This window comes from Sminthopsis crassicaudata, chromosome 5 (assembly GCF_048593235.1).
Source record: "Sminthopsis crassicaudata isolate SCR6 chromosome 5, ASM4859323v1, whole genome shotgun sequence".
NCBI lineage: Eukaryota > Metazoa > Chordata > Mammalia > Dasyuromorphia > Dasyuridae > Sminthopsis > Sminthopsis crassicaudata.
This window is the reverse complement of record NC_133621.1, coordinates 50,540,550-50,565,594: the sequence shown is the minus strand read 5'-3', so window position 1 is coordinate 50,565,594 and position 25,045 is coordinate 50,540,550. Positions and strand designations below refer to the sequence as shown.

At 34.5% G+C, this 25,045-nt stretch overlaps 2 protein-coding genes across 8 annotated transcripts in view; one reads left to right on the top strand and one right to left on the bottom strand.

The window, feature by feature from the left end:
- Positions 1-17,453, top strand: part of NMT2 (N-myristoyltransferase 2) — a 75,241-nt gene extending 57,788 nt beyond the window's left edge. For all 6 annotated transcript variants that reach the window (XM_074266665.1, XM_074266660.1, XM_074266664.1 and 3 more), the window contains 4 exons: positions 8,724-8,894; positions 14,338-14,505; positions 16,488-16,625; positions 17,021-17,453. In XM_074266665.1, coding sequence (XP_074122766.1) covers positions 8,724-8,894; positions 14,338-14,505; positions 16,488-16,625; positions 17,021-17,041 — 498 coding nt within the window. In that variant the 3' untranslated portion in view covers positions 17,042-17,453. The remainder of the gene's footprint in view (positions 1-8,723; positions 8,895-14,337; positions 14,506-16,487; positions 16,626-17,020) is intronic.
- Positions 17,454-20,865: 3,412 nt separating this feature from the next.
- RPP38 (ribonuclease P/MRP subunit p38) lies at positions 20,866-23,218 on the bottom strand. Of its 2 annotated transcripts, none has more exons than XM_074266667.1 (2): positions 23,149-23,218; positions 20,866-21,788 (listed from the first exon to the last, which is right to left on the bottom strand). In XM_074266667.1, exon 2 carries the CDS (start codon positions 21,762-21,764, stop codon positions 20,925-20,927), a length of 840 nt encoding a protein of 279 aa, XP_074122768.1. In that variant the 5' UTR covers positions 21,765-21,788; positions 23,149-23,218; the 3' UTR covers positions 20,866-20,924. The 2 variants fall into 2 exon arrangements, with proteins under 2 accessions (XP_074122768.1, XP_074122767.1); XM_074266666.1 differs by having other exon boundaries at positions 23,074-23,210.
- Between the last annotated feature and the right edge of the window lie 1,827 nt (positions 23,219-25,045).

Here is a 25,045-nt window from a genome sequence, read left to right as displayed (position 1 = left end):
ATGCTTGATGTCTTGAGTAAAGAGGCTCAAACCATTATTTATCAGTTATAAAGAGTCCACAATAAAATGCTCTTCTGTAGCTATTCTTTTAGAACTAAGATAATACAGTGTAGGTTTGCAGGAAAAGTATTGGGCTTAGAGTTGTGAAAAGCCCAGGTTCCAGTCCTAATTCTTGATAATTTTTACTTCTTAAAGAAGGTTGCCTACTGGAACCTTGAAACAGACTATAAAATAAGCCTTTGAACACTGGGCACTCAATATGGAAAAGAATGCCAACTTTAGAGTCTAAGTCTTGAACCTTAAGTTTCCATGTTAGACTAGAAAGAACATATGGTCTTTTTTAGATCAAAATCTTTGTTCCAAGCTTTATGCTTGACTTGTTGACCTCTTCTGGGTCAAAAATCTTGATGGTTTCTACTTCAGCATAATCTTTCACACCCACCATATTTTCATTACCCTCCTCCTTAATTTCCCAGTCTCAAGTCTTTTCCTACTCTAATAATAGTTCCACCCAACAACCAAAGAAATTTTCATTAAAACTTTAATTGACTACATTACTCCCTTTCATGCATTCCATAGCTCAACAAACTGGCCTTCTCCCTTTTCCTCACATAGTACTCCAACTCTCTTTTTTTTTTTTTTTTTGCCTTGGATCTGATTGACACTCATGGTTGATGTCTACTCTTGTTATTCATAGAATCCCTCCACTTCAGGATTCAGCTTAAGGACCTCTTTGTCCATGAAACTTTGCTTGATCCCAACTACTAGTGCCTTCACCCCCTAACTGCATTATATCCATTCTGTAATTACTTACTCTGTATAAACAATTGTGAGTGTATGTGTGTGGTCTGCCCTGATAGTTTCAGCTTTCTGAGAGGAGAGACTATTCCTTTTTTTTTTTTTTTTTTTTTTTTGCATTTGTATTTCCATTATCTATCACAGTGAGGCTAACACACACATAATAAAAGCTTAACAATGATAAAGGTAGCTTTTGACAAAAGCTACTTAATAAGATCTTAAAATTTCAAGCCATAAAAAACCAAAACTGACTGAGGACAAAGCAGAAAATGAAAATTGGAGTGAAAGTTTAAATGTATGTAGCATTGTTTTAAAAATTATATATTTGATATAGCATATCTGAAGTAATATTATTTATGGCAATATAATTTTTAAGTTAAGAAATTTGCTTTTGGCAATATTTGGAGAGTAAGCAAAAACTTGAGCATATGAGAAACAACATTTTTCAGTTAGATGTTCAACAAATTCAATAAAAGTGTTAATTATTATTTATTTAATATATATATATATATATGTATATAAATTCATTATTATTACCATGTGAATAGTGTAATAGGAGCTATAGTACAAAAATGAAAATGGCAAAATGTTTGTCCTCAAAAGGGCTTATATCTCTTCGGGACACAAGACAGAAGATAATAGGTACAGAAATAATATAGCCATTTATGACAGTTACACATGATTAAGCAGACAATAAGGAGAGAATGGAAGAATCACTACAATGAAGGGCATATTGAGTGTCTAATGAGGGAAACATTCTACAAAGTGATGAGAATAAAAAGACGAAAAATGAGATAGTGTATATCCCTCAAAGAAGAGATGTGTACCTATATACAGAAAAAATAAAGACATTGGAGGAGAGAAGTGTTAACAGCTAGGGAAAGGCACCAAAGGTGGTGTGTTTTGAATGAACTTTAAAGGAAACCAGAGATTCTAATAAATGGATGTAAAAAATGCATTCCAGATTTGGGAGACAATCTGTGTTTGAAGATGGAATGTCATGCATGAAGCAAAGCATGAAAGTCAATTTTGAGTGAAAGAAGGTGTATGAAATAATGTCCGATAAGATTAGAAAGATAGGTTGACACCAAGTTCTGAAGGTGTTTTATATGCCAGTCAGAGGTGTTTGTATTTTTGTTTAAAAGCAATAGGGAGAAAAGCAGGGCTTTTTGAGCAGGAAAATTATAGGATCACATTTATGGCTTTAGGCGTATCATCCTAGTAAGGGATGGAAGAGTGAATGGAAAGAGAGAGGAAAGACTTAAAGCAAAAAGACCAATTAAGAATCTGTTTTGGTAGAAAAAACAAGTGCTGAAGGGATCTGGTTTATGGTAGTAGGCATGTGACTGGAAAAAAGAGGATAGTTGGAAGATACTCAGTGGAAGTAGAATTGGGGAGTGAGGGGCAAGGTTCTTTTGTTTCATCTTCTTAGCTACACTTTACAGACAACTGAGTGGTCTACTGTAGAATATTATTTATAAAACCTGCCTATTTCTTTCTAATGCTTTCAATAATCTTTAATTCTTATGATGTCCTGACAATTGCAAAACAGGTTTATGATTTGGTATATTATTATTTTTATTTGCTTCATTTCATGATACATATTTGCTCTAAGCAGTGAGTATTCTTCCCTCTTTTCCCAAAAGAGGTATGTCAAAGGCATACCTCCATGCCCTACAACATAGCTTTTCTAGAACAGCTTTCTGGATATATTTGGTCTGCCTTTTTTTTTTTTTCCCCCCTAGAACATAGCTTTCTGGATCTATTTGGTCTAATCCAACTGCTTTACCTAGTGTGACAGGCCCTTGATCTCTGTAGATAAGTTTTCATAAATAAATATAAAAACATAAATGTAAGTATAATATAGACATATATATGTGTATGTAAATATAATAAATCTGTTGGTTAAAATCAAGCTCTTGTCCTCCTTAAACACCATCTAGTCCAATCTTTTCAGTACAGATTGTTTTCTGATGGCGGTATCCTCCACAGGCAGAGTAAGAAGTGGTTTTTAGAAAAAAAAAAGCTGGAGAAGAAAAACCAACAGACCATAAAAATTGCCTTGAAGACTACTGTCTTATAAGCCTCATTCTTTGAACTATCTACAATATTAGATTAGATTCTTGTACTTCATTTTTATCTTCAGACTTCAGAAAACTGAAGGATTGCCTGACTTTGTTTATTGATTTGAGGAGAGAATTTCCAAGCACACACTAGTTTCCTTCACAGATAGTAGAAGGGAATCAAATGTAGTACTAAGCAAAAAGCAGATTGGTTCATGACTACTACCATCATTGAGGGACACAAAGGGGAAGAGTGAGGGGGAGGCACATAGTAGGCAGAATCCCAACCTCCTTTTCTGGACTGTCATATTCTTTACATATCCTGTATTTTATAGAATTTTAAAGTGCCTTTTCCAAGTCAAATGATATAGTGCCTTTAATTCTTTCATCTAGATTTCAAGAGAAAATATGGCTAATAATATTCTTCCTGTTTTTCAGTATCTTTTAAAAACTTAATTTTAATCTGTATTTATAATAAAAATATAAGAATGAGTTTTGCCTTATCATTTGCTGAAGACTTTGATGAAGTTTGATAAGACTATACTTATTTAAATGTTAAATTAATTAAATTATTAGTTAAATTAAAATGTTGTTAAATTAGGTTAAATATTAGATTAAATTGCTAAAGAAGTGGAAAATCTTGCCAGTGGAAACCAGAAGATGTAATATTCAGAAGAGTATTATTTCATTTGATCCCATCAAATATTTCTTGTTCTCCCTCATTTTACAGATGGGGAAACAAATTCAGAACAATTAACTTGGCCAAGATCACACAATTCAAGATAGTGTTGGCTAGGGCTCAAAGCAGGATTATCTGACTGTGATGTTAAGTCTAGAATTCTTTCCTCAACACTGCAATTTCTCAAGCAAAATGAAGATCCTGTAGAGAGTGAAAGGAAAATCCAAGCTAAGTGGTAGAGAGTCCATAGTAGAACATCGTGTTTTATAGAACAAAGATTTGATCACTAAGCTAGTGTATTCTCTGAACTTTTAAATACAAGACATGGCAGAGTGAGTGCTTAATAAATGTTTCTGGAAGGGATTAAGTGCATGAGTTCTCTTCAATTTCTCCTTCCTGGACCTCAACTCGCTTATTGGTAATATAAGGGAAATACAGTTCTAAAATTTAAATCTAAAACTTGAGATTCTCAACTATTACTACTCAAAAAGTTTTGGCAAGTTTAAAAAAACACTTCCACTTTATACTGCCAAATGTTAACACTGGTTATTCTTTATCTTCTATCATGAGTCCTTGGGTGTGCTTTATAATTTATGTCTAGAGACATTTAAAAGTCTATGTAACTTTCATGATGCCAATAAAGAAATTTAGGCCATGACATGCCTACTTGTTACCATGTTACATGCACAGACTCTGAGTTATAAGAGATTTCAGAGGTTTTAAAATTCTGTATCTGAACAGGAATTCACTCTATAACATACCTAACGGGTAGTTGGTGGTGTGGTACATGGAGTTCAAATTTGGCCTCAGACACTTAGTAGCTGTGTGACCCTGGGTCACTATACTTTGCCTCAACAAAAATTAAATTAAATTAAAATAACATATCTAAGAAATGTCATTGAGGTTTGGAAACCAGTTCTATCAAATAGAACTTTGCATAACCCATACCACTTTTAGATATCTCTAATTGCTAAAAGTTTTTCCTTGTATTAGAAATTCTTAATAAATTCTTAGTTCTATAAACTGGGAAGGGGGGGTAAAAACATTGTGAGTAAAATGAATTATTTTGAGAAGTGGGCTTCAAAAGCACCATAGGAGTCCATAATATAACTCCACCTAATATCAAACCTAAATGTTTCTATGCAACTGAACTGATTCAACCACAATTAAGTGCCTATTATGTGTTAGACACTGCTGATACAAAACAAAAATGAAAAAAATCCCTGCCTTCCATCTTTTTCCCCATTCTGCTCCATAGGGTCAGTCAGCACAAGTCTGGTCCCTTTTCTAAGACAGCTGCAAACAACTCTTATCTCCTCTCCTCCCCCTCACTTTTTCTTTTTTTCTAGGCCAAACATCACCTTATTTGGTACCTGATCTCCCAGCCTTCTTAGCCTCCTGTTTGCCATCTTCTGGATATGTTCCAGTTATTCTTGTCTTTTCCAAAAACAAGACAAAACATGGTACCCAGCCCTGAAAATGGCACTCCAGATTTAGACTTCAGGGAACTCATAATTCAATAAACCTCACAATTTTCCCTAGAAAGTTAGGTTATTTCTCCCTCGTCCATACCATATTTGTTAAGTTTTGAACTCTGGCTCCTTGTATTCTTTAATAAATAAGTACAGTGACTCATACTTAGTAGATGACATTACCCTATCACGTTTTCCTAGAAGGTTCTCAAAAAAGTTTACTGTGCAAACAGCAATGGTGACTTGAGTAATTAAAAACCTTTCTAGCACCATACATTTAAAATTATTGATGGTAGTATTATAGAAAAAAATTTGCCCTTATCAGAATAAATCAATTTCCTGATGTATGTTTCATTTTATCTACTATTGAAGTCATCACAAATTTCAAATGCAATTGCTAGAAGTTTGGTAATTTGAGAATGCTAATTGGCATATTTTGTGATGATACTAATCTGGTAGGAAGAGAATATCTTAAATAAGGATGCTCAAGTCCTTTTCAGATCTTGTCCATCCATGAATGCTTTTTAAAAACATGGCAGGATGTATTTGTTTGGTCATTCTGCCTTAAATTGTTTATCCATTCAGCACTCAAACTAGTTTTCCTCAAGTTCAGGTTTGACTACATCACATATCATCCTCACAGCTACTCCATTAAAATAAACACCAGTGGTTCCATCTCATTTCTAAGAATCAAATACAAAATGCTGTTTGACATTCAAAGCCCTTCAAAACCTAGCCTGTCCTACCTTGTGGTTCAGTGATCCTTAAATGATACATTTTCACTGTCTGTGCCCCATATCAGGGTTATTCTCCCTCCTCATCTGCCCACTTCCTGGCTTCTGCCAAATCTCAACTTAGACCCTCCCTTCTATAAGAAGCCTTTCCCAACCCCCTTAAAGTTTGTGCCTACTCCTCTCTGTTGATTATTTTTCTCTCTCACACATACACACACATACACATTTTAAATATCTTGTTTGTATAATTGTTTACAAGGATTTTCCCAATTAAACTATGAGCTCCTTCAGGGACTGTTTTTTTGTCTTTCTTTGTATTTTTAGTGCCTTACTGGTTAGCATAGTATCTACCACTTAACAGGAAATTAATAAATATTTTTTGACTAACTACTAATATTTGAATGTAGGTATATATAGTAATTTGAATGTAGGTATACAATATTTCATGTGACATTTCCAAATCCACAGGGTTTTTTCCTTAGGCTAATTTAGAATGTGAAAATGCTTTAAAATATTTTATAAAAGTTGGTCTCAAAAGTAAGGATGGTCATTGTAACCTTCCAATCCAATAGAGTTACTTAAATGACTTTACAGAAATAAAGATATGGATAGTATTATCACAAAATATCAACTATATAAGAATTAATATTCTTACGTAAATTACCTAATGACACAATTCTCCATGGTTTCTAAAAGAAAGTAGTAAAGTGTTGCTTAAAATTTGGAATTTAAATGGTTGTTTTTCAACAAAAAAGTAAGCTATTCTAAACATCTAGGTTTCATTTTAAACTTTAACAGTTTAAAATTAAGACTTTGGCATGTCCAGTACAGTCTCTTTCAGTTTCTTTGTGGGTCTTAAGATTATAGAGCCAGGAGGAGACTAAATTTGTTATGTCTTCAATCCTTTTTACTTTGAAACTTTTCAAAACACTCAAGTTCTCAATTTCTAGTATCTTCAGCAAAAATTAAAGTCTAAGTCACAGAATCCACTTTACAATTATCCTTTGGGCTATTAAATCAAAGGACAAGAACACAGCTCCCAACCTTTGATCTCAAAAGTTCACAAGAGAGTGGCTGCAAGCAAAGAATACACTGAATCCTTTAACTTTTATGGGGCAGGAATATATCTTGATTTGAGAATCAACATTAAAGGATTATGTTTAAAAAAAAAGTTAATTTTTAGAACACAAAATAAGTGCACCATAGAAACCATGTTATAAATGCTAAGTAGGCTGATGGGCCAGACTTCAAAAGTCTTTTTAACCCATAATGTATAGAAATGCAAATAATAACTTGAAATATCAGTTTTTTAGAGTGTGAATCCATTTAATAAAGTGGGAGGAAAAAGCAGGATGATTTTCATTTCCCTTCCTAATTAGAGAAAATTTAAAATCTTAGGCCAAATTTTAAAATAAGCACAGAACTTTTCTTTTCCTTCCTAACTTCCCTACTGACCAACCTGTCTCCTGCTTCAAACAAAACTTCTTATTGCCTAGAGTAGTTCTTTTATGTCAGGTAGAAATCAATGAAGTTGAAATAAGTTCTTGGGATTGAATGGTATAGCCATCTAATACCTACCTTCCAGATTATTTGTATTTCAAAGAGATTTTAATTGCTCCAAATGAATTAGTAATTTTTAGGATTTCAGGCTAGTTAGTTGAAATACATTCAGGTAATAAGATAAAAAATTAGTTTTCAGCACGGCACTTAACAGAGAGATGAGCTCTACCTTGGATTTCAGCTTCTTCCTTCCCTCTGCTTTGGAATTCATTTCCCTCCCCTTCCTTTTAGTAGCAATAGTTCTGACAGTGGGAAGGAGCTGGGAAATTGGAAAAGAAAGATTCTGCTCACACATCACTGTTTGTGAACTCCAGGGTTGTTTATGATAATGGTAATGAAAATTTGTACAGAACTTTTAAGATTCACAAAATACTTTCCTTGTGACACGGTGAAGCAGACTGTTCATGTATTATCCCCAGTTTACTGATGAGAAAACTGAGGCAGAAATAAAATGGCATCCATAGTCTTGTAGTAAAAGTTTCAGAAGAGTCAAACCCTGTGTTTCTTAACAACAGATCAGTACTTTATGCCATATTGTATTGTGCTATGTAGCTTCTGTACTTGGCACAGGCATTTAAGGTTTATAGAATTCTATGATAACTGTACTGATTATTATTATAGTTATTCTTGATGTCATCGAGTTAAGGTTTGGTTGTAATACAATAAACAGTATCTTGAATATATAGTTTGATTTTCCAGAATAATTCTACATCTAAGTTTTTGGATTTTTTTCAAGAAGAGAAAATTATACTACAACTACCCAGTAGGGAAAGGACCTTACTTGTGTGTTAATTAGCAACTCAAGCATTGTGGAATGTGATCCCTACCCTGAGAGTCATTCTCAGCTATTTCCTTTCCTAAGTCTATGGGCCCAGCAGCTTGTTCAAATAATTAGCCATCAATAGATTGAAGAAGCAGATTGACTAAATTCCATGCCTGTTTCTGTTGGGTGAATTTTTATTTGTCAAGAAACCAAAATGAATTATGGATTTTTCTTCCCTTTTCTTCATGCAACTTAAAGTCCTGCCTTTTAACAGCAATTCTCTCTAAATAATGCTTAGCAGTCAGTGCCTGTGAATTCTTCCCAAAAGCAGAATACAAGTACAGGAACATTTAGAGAAATAACCTAGAACTGAATTAATGCCTGGATATCTATGGCTTTTTCCAATCTACTATTAACCTTGTTGGTATCTTGTTCCATTTGACTTGGAATATCCCCTTTAGTTATGTGTTAACATTTGAGTAACTGGGTCATGGGGATTACTGACTAAAGGCTAAATACTGGGAGATAATAAATAAGGCAGCTTTGTGTGAATCCTGCACTAGAGTATAACAAATTACCCAGTATGGGCTCTAGCCTACTTTTATCCGTCTTGAATTTAACATTTGATCATTTCTTTTTTGTTATGATAACAAGGTCACAAAGACTTCGGGTTTGAGACCGATGGAGCCGAAAGATATCAAAGCTGTGAAAGAATTAATTAACAACTATCTGAAGCAGTTTCATCTTGCCCCAGTGATGAATGAAGAGGAAGTGGCCCATTGGTTTCTGCCTCAGGATCATATTATCGACACATTTGTAGTAGAGGTAAAGATGAGGTGATCAGTAGAAGTTTGGACATCCTAGTTTCAGAGCTAGAAGGGATCCTTCAAGAGCATTATAAGCTAATCCCTATTAATTTGAGGTTTTCTAGACACACCTCTTCATCTTGTACTTGTCAAGACCAAATGAGATGCTTATAAAAACACAGTATATAAATATATGTAAAACACATATCAATAAATGCTTGTTCCCTTCCCTATTACCTTGATTATGATTTTACAAACACCAATTGTTTTTGGATATAATATTCTTAAAAATAATTTGCCAGATTCTTTTTCATTTATACAAATTAAATTCCTAAAAGTATTTCAGTATTTTGGAAATATAAGAAAAAATATTTTGGCAAAAGTTTCCAAAAATGGCATAATGGTTAAGTAGTTTTTGAGCCTATGGAAAAAATTTACGCTTATTCTTTTTATTAAATTTGATTCAATCTCCCAGCTAATCAAGATTGCTTTTGTGCCTATGCATCATATTCCCCTCCAGCCACTGGGTAATATATGTAAGCTGTAGCTTTACCAATTTTTTTTTTTTTTTTTTAAATAAGAATATCACATAGTAAAAGACTAAGCCAAGTTCTTAGGGGCATGCTAATCAAGAACTCCTTCTAAGTTAATACTGAATAATACTGAAATATTCTCTAGTTCATGACTTTTCACAAGTTTTGAATATAATTCTACTAGGCAGAGTAAGATCTGAATTCAAATTTGGCCCCTGAGAAAAATCACTTAATCTGTTTTCCTCAGCATGAAATTGGTATTATTCTTTTCTATATTTTCATAAGTTTAAAGACATTATATAGGGCAGCTAGGTGGCGCAGTGGATAGAGCACTAGCCCTGAAGTCAGGAGGACCCGAGTTCAAATTTGACCTCAGACATTTAACATTTCCTACTGTGTGACCCTGGGCAAGTCACTTAACCTCAATTACCTCAACAAAAAATAATAAAAAAGACATTATGTGAACATATAAAATACCTATACTATGATAATCTAGAAGAAACTATAAATTTCAGTAAAAAGGCTTTATTTTTGATAAATTCTACAGACTACCAATTGAATAAGCTTTTAGTAAGTGCTTACTATATGCAAGGCACTGGGCATTGGAGATTTTTTTGAAGTGTTTCTGGCCCTCATTAGTGGATATGGTGCTGAGTTCAAATGTGGGCTCAGACACTAACTAGGGCTAGGACCTTTGGCATAAATTGATCTTGGGTTGCACCATTTCCTCATCTATAAAACAGGAATAGCACAGCTGCCTTTTAGGATTATGGTAGGACCAAATGAGACATCTGTTCAGCACTTAGAGTGCCTGACATCTAATACTATTACTGTTATTATTAAATATTATTACTGTTGTATGGAATATATCACTCTATTCTGTCCACAAGTACAACCTATAAAGGACTTTAAATACTTGGCTAAAATCCAGGTATTATCTATAGTCGTTCATAAACTTTTTTGTGTCATAGACACTTTTACCTCTCTGGTGAAATCTATGAACACATTCTCAGAATAATTTTTAAAGTTAACTGAAGAGACTAGTGAAATTAGAGATATCATTTCCACCCCATCCCCCAAGCTCAAGAACCCCCTGAAAATCAATTGATGACCAGGTTAAGTCCTGATCTATATAGATCTGTCCTGCACACACAAATGAAGTTAGTGTGGCACAACCTGTATGTTTTACACTGGCATTTTGTGATCAATGCTTTATTTTCTAGATATGCACTAACTTCTCTTACTGTTAAAAAACTTCACTTATAATGTATAGACTCCACTCTCTTCCCTTTTGTGAAAAGCAGAGTTTGCCTTTTGGCAGGCTTTCCTCACTTCTTCTGTTCCCCAGCATCTTTCATAGGTTTGTGACAATGGTTCAAGATCATATTTACCAGTTCTTTCATTTGGATCTGATAATTTGAATTCATCCAGGGAAACTAAGTATCTTTCCTAGATACTTGAGGGAGGGAGGGGGAAAAGAGAAGCTCCAGAGGGAAGCTGATGCTTTCTAGCCATGTCTTTTTCCAATGTTTATTTTTGCAGGGGTTTTTTTTGTTTGTTTTGGTTTTTTGTTTTTGTTTTTGTTTTTGCTGAGGCAATTGGGATTAAGTGACTTGCCCAAGGTCACCCATCTAAGAAGTGTAGTTATTTTTTAAAAAATGAAAATGAAGGACTTTAGCCTTTATCATTGTTAAATTTCATCTAGCTCTTTCTAGGTTGTTGTTTTATCCTGCTGCCTTTTGCATACCATGGCTGTTGTCCTTTCAATGATGAAGTAATTTTCTTCATTTTCACATACCTCAAAATATTGTGAAACATGTTTTTTGGAACATCCCATGCCTTCCACATTTTGAATTCTACTGTGTTTAAAAAAAAAAAATTGTATGCTGTACTACATAGAAAACCAGTCTCAGAGACAAGACTACCTGGGTTCAAGGATTACTTTGACTTGTACTATTTTCTGGGCAATTTTCTTAACCAATCACTGCTTCCAGGTAATTCTTTAGCACTACATAGGTATAAATCTGCATTTCCTAGTCCCATCCATTTCATTCAATAAACAAGATACTTGGAATAATAAGATAAGCAATGATTATGGCAGCCTTTAATGAGATAACATTCTCCAAGTTGGCTAGAATACATAAATAAATACAATACAAGGTAGGAAATGAAGGAAAGAAAAGAGAGATTCAACAGACTCTTCTAGGAATATTTAGAAATGGTGATTTCTTTTCTTTCTTCCTTTCTTTTTTTTCTGAGGCTGGGGTTAAGTGACTTGCCCAGGGTCACACAGCTAGGAAGTGTTAAGTGTCTGAGACCAGATTTGAGCTCGGGTCCTCCTGAATTCAGGACTGGTGCTCTATCCACTGCGCCACCTAGCTGGCCCCAGAAACGGTGATTTCACTATAACTAGAGGCATTAGAAAAGACTTGTTTCCTGAGGAAGTGGGACTTGAGCTAAATTTGAATCTGAAAATTCAAGATAAGACTATAAGCATTAAGGGTAACTTTTGCAAACACTTAAAGGTATGAGAATGATGTGTGGAACTCCCTTGAGTTCAAGAGCTCAAGAGTGTGGCTGAAATATCGGGATAATAAGTAGAAATAAGGAAAATAGTTGTTCCTCTCTGACAATTATTTTTGGACTAATTTCTAGTCCTAGTTCTATCATTAGTGTGATCTTAGGCAAGTGACTTCACTTCTCATCACTCCTTTTATCATTTAGGACATTTAGGAAATTAACTAGATGATTTTTTTAATTGCTAATATCCTCTGAATCTATTCTTCACCTCAAATCAAGGGAAAGAATATTTTGAATTAATCACTTTCCTTTCCACATTTTGGGGGTAATGTTTAATAAGGCAAAGAGGTTGAAAGAGGGAGATGGGTAAGAGAAAGAATACTCTTTAAACTGGATTAATTAGATCCTAATTGTTTCATATATAAAACATTAGAAAGTTTTTTTTTTTCCTTTCTTTCAGATTTCCAGTCAACAAAAAACATGTAAACATGTCCAAATATCTTTAGGACTTATGAATTCCTTGCTCATATATATATATATATATATATATATATATATATATATATATTTTTTTTTTTTTTTTTTGGTATGGAATTGGAAGATCAGGAAATGAAAGGAAAATGATGTATCTTTGAATTGGATTTTGGAGCATTTATTTCCCCACTACTTATCAAATATTCTCTAAATGAATGCCTTTTGTGTTATACCATACCAGAATAACAACAAAAAAAATTACCTATGCACAGAACTTAAAAATCTGAAGACAAATTCATTGGAATTGGATTTTAGGGTTCATGAAGATAGCTGGGTACTTAGTCATAAATGAGCAAAAACAATGTTTCTGACAGTGGGCCTACTAAAAAACTTCTTAATTCATGTACACCTAGTTTTGTTGGGGTAGTGGGACTTTGATTTTGTAAATACAAAGAGACCACTTCCTAAGACTGATAATTTTCTCTTCTTCATGATATATACCAAGCAGGACTCAAGAGTCAAGAGAGAAAATGTAATTTTATAGCAGTTTTTGGATGTGATTGTGCAAGACATGCTTATTTGCTATTAAGTCCAAGACAGGAAGAAAGAATTTTTCAGATGTGTACTTTTACTATGAGTTCATAGCTTTTGTCATCTTAGGAATTTAAAGTCAAAGATAAACAAGAAATCACTGGAGCATTTTTTAAAAAACAAAAACCAGTTTCCAATTCCAATAGAATGTTTTTCTGACTAAAATCATATGATAAAAAAAATGTTAAGGCTGTATGAGAAATTCATTTGTATTTGTATAATATTATACCAAAGAATCTTTGTGCTTACTAATTTGCTTACTAATTGCTAGTAAAATATGGGGCAGCTAGGTGGTGGATAAAAGGTGCCAGGCCTGGAGTCAGGAAGACCTTAGTTTTAATTCAGCTTCAGAAATTTACAGCTAGCAAGTCACCTAAGTCTGTTTGTCTCAATTCCCTCATCTGTCAAAAGGCCTGTAGAAGGAAATGGTAAACCACTTCAGTATCTCTGCTAAAAAACTTCAAATGGAGTCAATAGGTTTTCTGATATGATTAAAATTACTGAACAACAGCAAAATAAGTTACGTTGCCTATCATAGGGCCTTTAACTTATTCCACCTCTCAAGCCTTTTTTGCCCAAGAAATTTTTACATGACCTTGGGTATATAGGTAAAAAAAAAAAAAAAATAGGGATACAAATCAAACATTTACTAAGAAGTTATAATTCTAAAGAGTGTGACCTGCTCTTTCTTTTCCCCTCCTTCTTCCCCCTTCCCCCCCCCCCCCCCATTTACTTACTTGTGTGTGGCTCAGGGAAAGCCACTTAACGGCTATGATTTTGTTCCCTCTACTGTGAAAGAGGTAAAAGCACCTACCTCACTGGGCTGTTTTATGGATCAAGTAAGCAATACATAAAAAATTTTGCAAACCCTAAGGTGCTATGTAAATATTATTATTATTTTATTGAAAAGGGGAATGTGTCATCAACATGGCAAAAACAGTTCCTCCCTCAAAGTGCAGGAAAGATTTTTAGGAAGAACTTTTGTCCTGGAGCTGAATTTTAAAGGGATTAAGGAACTCTGTGAAGCAGAAGTAAGAAAGAATGGCCCTTCTGAAATATGGAAAATAGCCAATACCAAGTCTCATAGACATTAGTCCTAATGCATAGCCAGGCCAGTCTGGTGGATGATAAAAGTAAGGAGTAATGTAAAATCAGATTGGCAAGGTACAAATAAGCTGGATGTGACAGCCACATCTCTTACCTCAAAGCTTCTGTCTTCTCATTATAAAGTGGGGTGTCGCATCTCAGTTTATATGACAAAAGTACTGCAAACTCTGTGGGGTGTGGGAGTAAGTAGGCAGTGTCATATTTTAAAGCTTAAATCCTTTGTTTTTTTTTGTTTAGTGTTCAAATGGTACTTTAACTGACTTCCTGAGCTTCTACACACTACCTTCCACTGTTATGCATCACCCGGTTCATAAAAGCCTAAAAGCTGCTTATTCCTTCTACAACATTCACACTGAGACTCCACTACTGGATTTAATGAACGATGCACTCATTATAGCTAAATTGGTAAGCAACTTTTTCTTCAAAATTTACTTATTAAAAACTTTATGCAACCTATAAAGCCCTACAAATACCCCATTATTTTCATCACAAATCAGAGGGGGAATTTTGTCACATGTTTCCTGAGAACCTTTAGTAGTATCTAAATATCACAAACATTTCTATTTCCTCAAAAGAACACTCAGCCCAATTATTTATCTCTTAATTTACAAAAACAAAGTGAAAGTAGTAAGATCATTAACAAGACTGAAAAACTAAGAGGATTTGAAAAAAGAAGCTCCTTGTGTCATTTAAATATATGATCAAATAAGGAAATTCTAAATTTACCTGTTCAAATTCTGTGTTAACATTCTAAACTTCTCAAGCCAGAATTTAGGATAAATGTTGATTTGCCTCAAACAAAAAGCATGTGCTACAGGAAAGGTTGACTAACGGAAAATTTAAGTTAGAGTTCTGAGTTGCATTACAGCAAAAGCCATGAAATCTGGCACTGATGTGGTGATTCCTACAAAAGTAGCTGGGAACAAGGCTGCTTAACGATGGATAAAGCTAGCTCATTATCTGAAACAGATCTAGAGTGCTGTGCTGAGGCTCAGACCTGAGAGTGACTTTTTTGCTTCTAGTCAATGTGAGGAAGGGAGATGGTCTTTTACAGAAAACAACCAAGAAGCCCAAAGCATTGTGATAGAACAGTTGAATGTAGCAAAAGTTTATGGTGACCATGTGTCAAAGCAGAATTCTATGAATTTTTGTGAGTTTTGATAAATATTTGTTTTGTCTTTTTCAAAATAAACAAAAACTGACCTATTAAAAAACTCATGTTCTGATTTTAGTTGCTGTAATATCAGAAAAAAATAGTCTAGCCATTCATGTAATGATATTGAATTGGAAAATTAAATATTTCATCCAAGCCTTAAGTATAGAAGTGGCTAATATATTAAAGCTTTTTTTTTTTTTTTTTAAACTAAAATTCACTAAAATTTACACCAATTTGTTAGAATTCTATTCTTTTTCTAATAGTCAAAACTGGAGAAGTCAGTAATGAAGAAATCCAAGAGAATAAACAACCACATTGGTCTAAATACAAGCCACTATTGATTGTCTCTCTAAAATGAGATGTTCTTGAAAGAAAAAAGTTATGTACATATGCATGGAAAAGATCCAAAGTAAAGTTTTTCATACTAATTTCCAATTTCCCCCCCAAATAATGAGTTTTTATCCCAGAAGCTAGAGACTTTAATTTTATCAAATCTTAGATTATTATAGGAATTGACTATTGTGTCTTGTGAACCTAACCTGTTCCACCAACTGACTACTATTTCTTAGCCAGTTTCAAATGGTTTTGATGACTATTGCTTTAAAATATAGTGTTAAGTCTAGTACAGCTAGGCTACTTTCATTTGCATTTTTTTTTTCTTGGAATTCTTAACCTTTTGTTCAGATGAATTTTGTTATTTTTTTCTAATTCTAAAATAATTTATCGGGAATTTAATTGGTATAGCACTGAACAAGTAGATTAATTTAGGTAGAATTATCATTTTTATTCCATTAGTTTAGCCTGTCCATGAACACAAAGTAAGGTTTTTATAAAGACTCAATTTTGGGGGTAAAAGGTGTCTACATTTGGATTAAATCAGTATTTAGACAATAGTCTCCTTGTAAAAACATGTGCTTTTTCATAAACAATGCTATCATGTCCATTTTGATCCAAAAAGCAGTCTGCAGTCTACTCATTCTGGCTTACTAGTCCCACACATTTTGCTTCTTCTTACCAAAGACCATTTAAGGCATTAGGCACAATGACTAATGATTTAACTACTGACAGGTTTTTTTTTTAAATTTTAAACATCACTATGTATTTAAAATTGTAAATGCAAATTCAAATTTGAGGGCAATATCAAGTAATTAACTTATTACGATACTGTATCAACACATTAGGTCCTAATACTTTGAAGATATTGATTAATTTTTTTTTTTTAAATTTGTAGAAAGGATTTGATGTGTTCAATGCACTAGATTTGATGGAAAATAAAACATTCCTAGAAAAACTCAAGTTTGGTATAGGAGATGGTAATTTGCAATATTATTTGTACAACTGGCGGTGTCCAGGAACGGAATCTGAAAAGGTAAGTGGAAACTAAGGTAAATTTCAATGAGTTTAAGTTAATAAATGGTCCCAGATTCTTTTTTTAATACTGAGTTTTAAAACTTTAAAATTGAAATATTTTTACCTTTTGTTATATGGTTTGCTTGCTTACACTTGTGTAATGAGATAGGCTCAATGGATAGAGCACTGAGTTCAACTAGATATTTAGTAGCATTATGACTCTGGGCAAGTCTTAACTTATGTCTGCCTCAGTTCCAATTGTGACATGGGGATAACAACAATGTGGAAAGGATCAAATGATTTAATAATTGTAAAGTGCTTAGCACAGAGCCTGGCACATAATTAAGGGCTATATAAATGTTGTTATTATTATTAATCGATGTTCTGATTACTCCATTTCTTCCCTTCCTTTAGGTTGGTCTTGTTTTACAGTAGGACATTTTCATTTCTAGAACTCTGCAGTCATCATTTGAGTTGATGTTCTATTTAACAAATTCCGGAACCACTGTTCCAAAGAATAAAAGCACAACTTAAGTGAAATCGAAGTGATCTATAAAATCTGAAAATATGAAGAAAATCCATACCTGACCAGTTTTACTTATTTTTGGCTATTTTCAAACAAAAATACATCCAACTTTTACAGTCCGTTGCTGGGAGGGAGTAGGGGAAGAAAGGTACAAAGAGCACATTACTCTTATTTTCAGAGGTTTGGTTGCCAACTTCTTGACAAAAAGAAGGTATTTTTCCACTGTAGAAAATGAACTGTTTTTATACAAACTGAACTGCAGTGATGGATTAATGTAAGAAAACCTTTGCTAATACAGATAAACTGCTGCATTTCTATTTATTAAGTGGTAATGTTTGTCAGTGTTACAGAATGAAGGATTCATTCTGAATATTTTTGCTTATTCATTTCACATGGATATTATTTGGGCAGATTTATGGAGGCCAATACTTTTGTAGCTCAAGTGAGAAGTCTTGGTAATTGTTTAAGTGTGGAACAGTATAAAAATGTACTGGTTTGACTGGTGCATTTATTTATCCCAATAAGCAATGCTGCCAAGTCAATAAAAACACAGATTTGTACTTTACTCTTCAAAAGACCAATGGATTAAATCAGTAGCACTGAATGGTTTCGTGCAATCATTACACATGTTGTCTGAAAGATTATATACTCGTTATTCTGTTACAGCTGCTGTCCAATTTTAGATTTTTCCTCAAGGCAATGTGAGGGAAGGATCCCAAAATAAAATACCCAGTGGAATTTATTAATGCTATCAGGACATTGATAGTTTGAATGTTTCCATTGCTTATGCAAAATTGCACAAGTTCCTTTTTACCACTTTATCATGACATCTGTCATTCTAATGAAAATATCTTATTTGTAAATATTCATAATTTTGTTACCGATGGTGTTTTTATCCAGAGTTTGAAGCAAGGATTCACTGTATTATATATGTGTATATAATATATATATATATATATATATAGACTATTCAGAACAGAATGGGAGCTGCTAAATGAGGCCTTGTATTTGGTCTTGACTTAAATGCCACAAAAATACATTTTTTCATCTTTCTTTACAATTAAGTGTAGTTTCTAAAGTTCATTTCATAATTATTTAAAATTATGTGATGGCATTTCTCTTGATAAAAGAGGAATTAACTTTCTCACTTAGTGAAGTATGAAAACAAGCTGAGGGGGACAAGCCTGGCCAGAACATGTGATTTCTAAACCTACCACTAGAGGGACTTGTTGTCAACCACCACAGCTAGCCACACTTCTGCTTGTCACCAGAACTGGACCAACATTAAAATGTAAATAAATAAAAAACACTTAACAATAAAAATGCAATACAGAATAGGTAACATTAATATGAAGTTTTCTAAGTCAACAAGAAGCAACAGAGATCCTTATGTACAGTTTAGTAGCCAACAAGATATTCCAAAATTTTTAGTGCCAATTCAAACTCTTAAAATTTATTTTACAGGGTGTCCTAAAAATCTTAGGGCAGTTTAAAACTTAATTCTGTTCTAAGACATTTTGGGAAAGTCTATATTATTGGAATTCCCTTTCTCTCAAACACTACTCCCAAGGGATCTCTTTTAATATAGTTAACAATTTATCCTTTTCAGAACTTCCAGGAAGGTATTCTCTTAATTCATACTGTAAGAAGCCTTCACAAAGCCAGAGAGAATCAACTAACAAAAGAAAATATTTTGGACAACCATTCTGAGTAACTTTAATTTTCTTTTTTTATTTAGGGAAAGGATTTTAGTAGGGATGCTAGTATAGACTGGAAAAAAGTTATTTTTGAGGACTTTCTGACATCCTGAAATTTTGACATTAACTTAAAACTACCCCACTTTTATTGACTCAGTTAACAGTAGTCTGGCCCTCTTTTAAATTTAGCCAGATGCTATTTCAAAGTAAAGTATAATCAGACTCATTCTACTCTTTTCAATTAGGACATTCATATCTATCCCCATCCCTGTATAGAGTTTAAATATATTGGCAAATATGCAAATTTTGTCCATGTTGAAAAAAAAAAAATTAGAAAATCATGGAACTTTAGACCTACAGTCAGCATCTAAGCAATTCCTTCAAACAATAGAGACTAAAAGTTAAGACAAATCTACCATAGTCACTTAATTCCTCAGTGAAAGCCAGGCCCCAAAGGTACTGAGTTATTAGCATCTATTTTATAAAATTAAGAAACTACCACACTATTCTAAAAAGAATAATAATTCCAAAATGTTCTGCTCTATTAAAACCAAAAATTATTTTCAGCTGAAAAGCACCTCTAGGTGTAGTATTAATAAACCCTCTCAATTATAAATAAGAAGAGAGTAAAATCTGCAAGTAGGATATCAAAATTCAAACTACTTACATTGTGGTTATAAAAATAATTCATGAATCCCCCTTCTGCATTCATCTCTGTATTTAGTTTGGTGGCCTTTTACTTTTTATTTAATCTACAATTGTAGAATATTAGTTTGTCAACCACTATCTGCCTCACTTCCTTATCTTTGTACTTGTCATTTCTTTGACATATTCCATTATATTAATATATCATAATTTATTCAGCCATCATTTATTCAAATGTCATTGGATTTTTCAACTTTTCACTATTGAAAATAAACCAACTATAAGAAAATAAAGAGCTCCCTTAAAAAAAAAAAATCTTAAAGCAGAATGTTCTCAACCTTTTGTGTCATGGACCCCATCAGAGAGTGTGATAAAGCCTATGGGACCCCCCCCTTGTCAGAATTTATTTAACATATAGCACAAAACGTATAGGACTACAAAGGAAAGATTACATTGAAAGTTAGCAAAAAAAATTTTTTTTTTAAAATAAGTGTGTAGACTAAGGTTTAATAGCCCTGTTCCAGAGATAGTTGCAGCCACAAAAACATTCTTAGAACTTTTGTTCTCTTAATCTCTCCTTTATAATACAGGAAATGTGTTTTCCATATGTTTAAGGTGATGCATTGGAAATTTTCACTTTTATTTTTAAATTTAATTTCTTAAATTTTTATTTAAAAGGGTTAATCCCTTCCCATCTAATTCATACAAAATGCCAAACTTTAAATTAGGACAAGCAATTAGATCTGGCATTATGAAGTGCAGCTTTCCTCCCCCTCCCCATATTATATAATAAAACCCATTGTGTCTCCCAGAGAATCACTGAGTAGTAAAGTGTGTATTCTTTTCCCCACAAATCCTTGATGAAATGTAAGCCTAAATTAGCAAAAATGAATCCACCTCAGAGATGTGTAATAGAGAGAGAAAATAGGCAACCACTTGACACTCGTGTATAAAGAATGAATTCTTACAAATGATTTACCACTTTAGTTCAACACAAATTGATACCCCAAATTTCAAGATTAAGTGGATTGTTTCCAGAAGACTATCTGTAGTCCAGTTTTGTTTTTTGACTGAACATATTAGATAAGAATAAAGCAGCTATAATCCAATTACATATGCACTATGAATAAGAACAATGTCTGCTGTGGCAGAATGATTTTCATAATTCCTAGGTATGATGAAACACAGATGTTCTCACAAACCAGCATTTTACTGGCCTCTTAAATTTATATTAGTTTGAACATTTATTTAAAATTTGTTTTTATACTCAGGTTTTTTTATTAACTGATACATTTAAATATTGATTTAAACCTAGACATGTTCGTGCCCTAAAGTTATTTTTTTTTTTAACATGGAACATTTAACAAGCAATATGGCAAGGACACATGTAATTCATTTTTATTAGTTTTAATTATGAAAAAAGGTTTTCATACAAGTTATGTTTCACATGTTATTTTAAGGTAGTTTTTTTACTTTTTGGTGGTTTCCTAATCTTATTGGGATTTGGAATCAGTTTCTTTATTTTTAGGGGCTGTAAAGTTACAGCAGAAGCATCTTGCTGACATTCAACAAGCTTTCGCTTATTTTTAGTAAGATCTTCAAAAGAGGTTTCTAAAATACTTGCATCTTGCATTTCCAAAGTTTCATTTTCTGTATCTTCCAAGGAATCTTTAGTTCTATTTTGAAGCCATGGCACATGTAACCTAGGTACCCTGGGAATTATAGCTTTTAGTTCCTCAACAAAAGCTTCAGTGTTCTTTTTAAAACCCAGAGCTAGAACACATTTTAAACCAATAACAGGTGCAATGCTATCACTAAGACGAGGAACTTGGCAAGCTGGTACAGCTCTGCTCACACTCAACTGAATCAGGTGGGAGGTCATCATAGCAGGTTTGACAGATTTGCACACTAGCACTAAAAGAAGTTCATTTTTCTCTAGAGCTCTGGTAACTTCATTAATCCCAATAGCAAGTTGTTTCCTGATATGTATAGGAGTCCATCCTGGTACTTTCTGGCTAATTTCTGCTTCTTTTTTCTTTGGAACTTCATCATTATCAATAGTAACCTTTTCTTTGGTTTGTCTTTTTGAAAAAGGCCGTTTTTTCTTCTTTGGATTCTCAATCTTTTGAAGTCCAACATGTTTAAATCTTTCTTCCAGTGTCTGTAATATGAAGTGCATATCATCTCTTTCCAGAGTACTCCAGCTGATAGCATATGGGTTATTTAGCGATGTCTTTACAGTAAATGATTTTACTTTTCGCATAGATCCCTTCCCTGATGCTGCAGCCATCTCGAATGTTCTTTGACACCAAAACTATTAAAGAAAATTAACATTAATTGGGAGTTCTTATTTAAAATAAATGTTTTCAGCAAATATGTCTTGTTTGTTGTCTTATTTTGGAATCATCAAAATTTTAACAGTCCCATTTTTATAGCCATTAAAGACTTTTCTAAAGCATTACAGTATCTTTTACATTTAAACTTAGTATCACTCTTTCAACCATAAGGAAAACTACAACCAATGTTATTGGCCAGAAAATGCGGCTTGAAATCTAAACTATAAGCTGCAGCACGTACCACACAAATCTATGAGCAAATTTTTAAAGTTGCTTTGGCATAAGTATCAAACACTAGACATTTACCTCTTTTATTCTAATTTCCTTAGAGAAAATTGTTTCTTTGTATCCCCAATGCCTCGCACTAGACACAGAGGCATGTGATACATACTTTCTGACTATCCACTAGATAGAACAGCTTTGTTTCCTGTTCTCATCATACAGGCAACACAGTGTCCCTTCTCTCACCCCGGTATCTTAAGTTGGGAAATGAACTATAAAATAGTATGTAACACCTGTTCTCAGCCAATTAAAGAACCTGACACATTAACTAGGGAAGAACTCAGCCCAAAAATTGAACCCGGAGAAGGCCGGCATTAAATGCGATACAAAGATGGGGGAAACCTAAGCTGACTTTAACTCCCTCCAGAGTTAAGTTTAATAATTTTCAATAGTAGTCTGCTAGGACTAGCTCCCTGGCACCTTAGCCCCAAGAACAACCGGTCTCCCCGCTCACCACAACATCGCCTTCAGCAAGAAGACTGAAACCGCCGCCCCTAATTTAAGCAGTTTCTGCTGCTTAACGTTCTCTTGGAGACAAGGGGAAAATTATACAAACAAGCAAGCAACAGATGTAGCCAAATGTAACTTATTTTCACATAAAGTAACGGGAAACTATAGATTTGCACATTCTAAGCCTCGTAGTCTTCTCTATGAGAATGTATGTTCCCCAGGGCAGGAGATAGTCACATTTCCCCCCCCCATGCCCCTCGCTTGACAGATTACCCGGCACACAACAAGCCCGTAATATTAGCAGGCTCCTCCCTCTTCGCCAGCCGCAACAGACGTTTTATAAGTCCTTGCTGAATGAAAGTTTAGGAAGAACCCCATGCGGCGCCGCGCGCCCCGGCCGGCGCGGGAAGGGGCAGGCCCGCAAACCGAGGGTCTCGGCAGACCGCGCGCTCCGAGCGGGGCCGCTGCCCTCGGTCACGAGACCTCCCCGGGCCGGGTGAGAACGAACCCAGAGTCTAAGTCACTGCTTACCCTGGTCCCCTTCCCCTCATGGGGTACAGCGCGCAACCCGCACTAGCGGCCCCGCGGGCACCGGAGCCGACTCACAGTTAAAGGTTCTCCAAGTTCCGCAGGTTACAGCTTCCAGGTCGCCTCAGAGTGAACATGCGTACGCCCCGCCCCTTCCTAAAAGGGAAAGGGGAGGAAGTCGCCAAGCCCTCGCAAGGGAGTACAAAAGGAAGACCCGCCTTCCCCGGTCTCCAGCCAGTAAGAGTCAAACTCTCACCGGATGTGCTTTTTTCTCTTGGGTTTGAAACGCTGAAGATTGGCTGGGCAGGGGAATTTCCTTCCGGACTTGCGTGTTTGAAGAGTTGGTTGCCATGGTAACCAGCCGCATAAGTCTCCGGGAAAATCGCTATGATCTGATTCTCCACTTGGTTCTTTGAAGAGCCTGGCTGAGTGCTCTTATCCCGTTGGTTTTTCGAGAACTTTTTGTTTACCCGCCTTTAGTTCTTATCTATTCTTAGTGTCTCTTAGATATTCGAATCAACAAATATTTATTAAACGTCCTAAAAAAGCAAACAAACAAACTTAAAATGCTATGACGTTATACCAATTCAGACAAGGTTAGAAAGGAAGCAGAAAACTGGGGGGAGGGGGAATTTTTTACATCCAAGGGTTCTGATAAAAGCCTCATTTCTAAAATATATAAGAGAATGGATTCAAATTTATAAGAATACAAGCCATTCTCCAATTGATAAATAGTCGAAGGATACGAACAATTAAAACCATTTCTAGTGATGAAAAAATGCTCTAAATCACTGTTGATCAGAGAAATGCAAATTAAGACAACTCTAAGGTACCACTCTACCCACCACTACACACCTGTCAGATTGGCCAGAATGAGAGAAAAAGATAATGATGAATGGAGGGGTGTAGAAAAACTGGGACGCAATATATTATTGCTTAAGTTGTGAACTGATCCAATCATTCTGGAGAGCAATTTGGAACTATGATCAACTACTGATCTACTGGGCCTGTATCCCAAAGAGATCATAAAAAAGGGAAAAGGACCACATGTGCAAAAATGTTTGTGGCAGCCCTTTTTGTAGTGGCAAGGAAATGGAAACTGAGTGGATGCCCATCAATTGGAGAATGGCTGAGTAAGTTATGATATATGAATGTTATGGAATATTATTGTTCTGTAAGAAATGACCAGCAGGAGGAATACAGAGAGGCTTGGAGAGACTTGCATGAACTGATGCTGAGTGAAATGAGCAGGACCAGGAGATCATTACACAGGGCAACAGCAAGATTATGTAATGATCAACTGTGATGGACTTAGCTCTTCTTAACAATGAAGTGATCCAAGACAATTCCAATAGACTTGAGATGGAAAGTGCCATATTATGTGCCAAAATTAGATGCTTATTAAATGCTTATTGACATGACTTACCAGGAATTTAAAAACAAGCATTTTTGTCCTATTTTATTACTTTACAAATTGCAATGCCAGAATATATCTAGCTTTTTTCCAGGTGTCATTAAATTGTTTCCTTCAATGACCTTTAAATTTTCATTAGATTCTAAATCTGTGATCTTACAAAGAGTTCCCTAATAGGACAAGAGGTTCTTGATGTTTTTATATGTCATAAGTTGCCCAAGCTATGTGTGTTCTATGCCTATTGCATTTCATACATGTTCTCTGGCTGCCTTTGTTCCCTATGTGTGTGGCCATGAACATATATCTTCTGGTTACTTAAGTTCCCTGCCCATGTCTTTGAGCAACAAATAATAAGACATACACCATGAGAGAGAACATTCCAAACCAGGGTTACAGCCGATGAGAAGACAGGGACCATTAGAAGGTCATTGTCACTGAATGCTAGATTTCTTGGAAGGGAGTGAAATATTAGAAGAGTGGGAAAGTAGCAAGGGGCTAAGATTTGAAGAACTTTACCAACTGGCTCTCCTCTTCCTCCCAGACATTTGGCTAAAGTATTAT

Excerpts from the sequence above, each read along its gene's own strand:
- RPP38 (XM_074266667.1), bottom strand. The coding sequence starts at position 21,764 with ATGGCTGCAGCATCAGGGAAGGGATCTATGCGAAAAGTAAAATCATTT.